The 1,781-nt window shown below is 37.9% G+C and overlaps 1 protein-coding gene across 1 annotated transcript in view; it reads left to right on the forward strand.

The window, feature by feature from the left end:
• The first annotated feature begins 323 nt into the window (after positions 1 to 323).
• The window catches only part of LOC122068102 (E2F-associated phosphoprotein), a 2,532-nt gene continuing 1,074 nt past the window's right edge, over positions 324 to 1,781 (forward strand). The window contains exon 1 of the mRNA XM_042631976.1: positions 324 to 510. Within this exon, the coding sequence (XP_042487910.1) occupies positions 450 to 510 (61 nt within the window). The 5' untranslated portion in view covers positions 324 to 449. The remainder of the gene's footprint in view (positions 511 to 1,781) is intronic.

Below are 1,781 nucleotides of genomic sequence, written 5' to 3' on the forward strand. Positions count from 1 at the left end.
TGTTTCGTCGTTTCTGAAAATGACTCGTGGCTATTCTTTTGGTGGTTACTATCGACTTTTAGAAATATGACTTATTAAACACTTTCAATTCCGTTTCTGTTTCTGAAAACGAAAATTTATGTTTCTACCATTTCTTGAAACAGAAAAGATAGAAACGTTATCAAACGGACCCTAAATCAGGCCCTGATTGATTGACCCTTATAACCCTTATTTTGCCATTTCAGGGCCAGGCGTTTCCGGGGTGGCCCCGAAACTCTGGATTTTTTACTTTTATTTTTATTTTTCGGTAAATGACTCTGGAACGTGTCACTAATAAATCACCTTCCCCAGGAAACGATTGAACAGATCGACGAGTATCTTTTTCCATGTAGCACCATAGGTTCTGTATATATTGAAATGGTACGGGTAACAAAGTGAGAGACTGAGAGTTGCAGTGAGCGAGTCTGAACATGGAACCAGAGAAGGAAGGTAAACTAGGCGGCGAGTCTCCTACCGAGTCACAGCAAACAGGTAACCTGAAGTCCTGAATGCCTTCTTTCTTCGTCTCTCTGCAATACAATATTCTTGATCAAAAACCCAAATTTTAATGCGGTAGCCTCAAATCTCCCTCTGTCTGGGTCTGTTGTATGATTTTATTGTTTCGGACCTGGTTGATATTAAAATTTGAAATCTCCTTAACTGAGAACAGTTTAATTTCTTAATTTGCAGTCTCCTTAATTTCAAAAAAGATGCAAAATTTTATGAGATTCCTGCTGCGGACTGGTGATTGAGGGAAGCTAACCTCCTGATAGATCCACACACAGACACACACACAAAACCCCTTTTGATAGAAGTTTTGGGTCTTAAACCCTTGATTTCCCACCATTGCCTTCTCACTTCTCAACATTAAATCTTTATATGATCTCTCACACAGTTTACCATAATTGAGCTCTTAATTAGACACAACTGGAAACACCTGTTCACTTCTGAGATGTAAATCAATATTTTAAACAACTGAACCTATAGCAACAAGAAGAAGGATACTACCAAATAACAACATTACAGATGTATGTAATGTGCATGTATTAACACCTTCCCTTGTAGCAACCTTGTCCTCAAGTTGAGCATCAGGAATTCATTGGCAATGCTCTTATAGATAATTCCCAAGTAGGGTCTTCTTCTCCTATCGAATTGATAAAGACTTTAGTTACTAACTTTTTGCCTCATTGCACAATCCTTTTAAGATTCATTACGGTCGAACCTGTATTACTCTGTCACTGTGAACCTGATGAAGGCTAGTTTGAGAGGAAGCATGAGCTCCTAGTTTTTTCTCTAGTCTGTACCAATTCTTTATAGAACCTGATATGGCCCATAGGATCTAAAAATTTTAATTTTTTCTTTCATGGCCACATACTGTTGTCTGCAAGAAGCTGAAGCGTAAATTATATCCTGTTGCCTACATTGAATACATTCTCAATTCTCTACTGATCTGTGAGTTCCTTCATTTTATATTGAGCAAATTGTGCGTTCTTTTTGTACGCTTCATAATCCGATTGTTGTCCTTCATCATAGTTTCAACTGCTTGAACCGTGAGGCATTAGAAATACAAATAAGTAACTTCGGAGCTGCCACACCATATACAGATTCGTATGGTGAATCCTGTGACAGATTGAGTTGTTGTATTGTATAATGATTCAGCTATGTTAAGGTACTTTTCCAAATCTGTTGTCTTGGCTCCAACCAGGCATCACAAATAGTTTTCTAAACATTGGTTAACCATCTTTGCTTGTCTGCCAGTTTGA

The sequence above is a fragment of the Macadamia integrifolia genome, chromosome 1 (assembly GCF_013358625.1).
Source record: "Macadamia integrifolia cultivar HAES 741 chromosome 1, SCU_Mint_v3, whole genome shotgun sequence".
NCBI classification, from domain to species: Eukaryota; Viridiplantae; Streptophyta; class Magnoliopsida; order Proteales; family Proteaceae; genus Macadamia; species Macadamia integrifolia.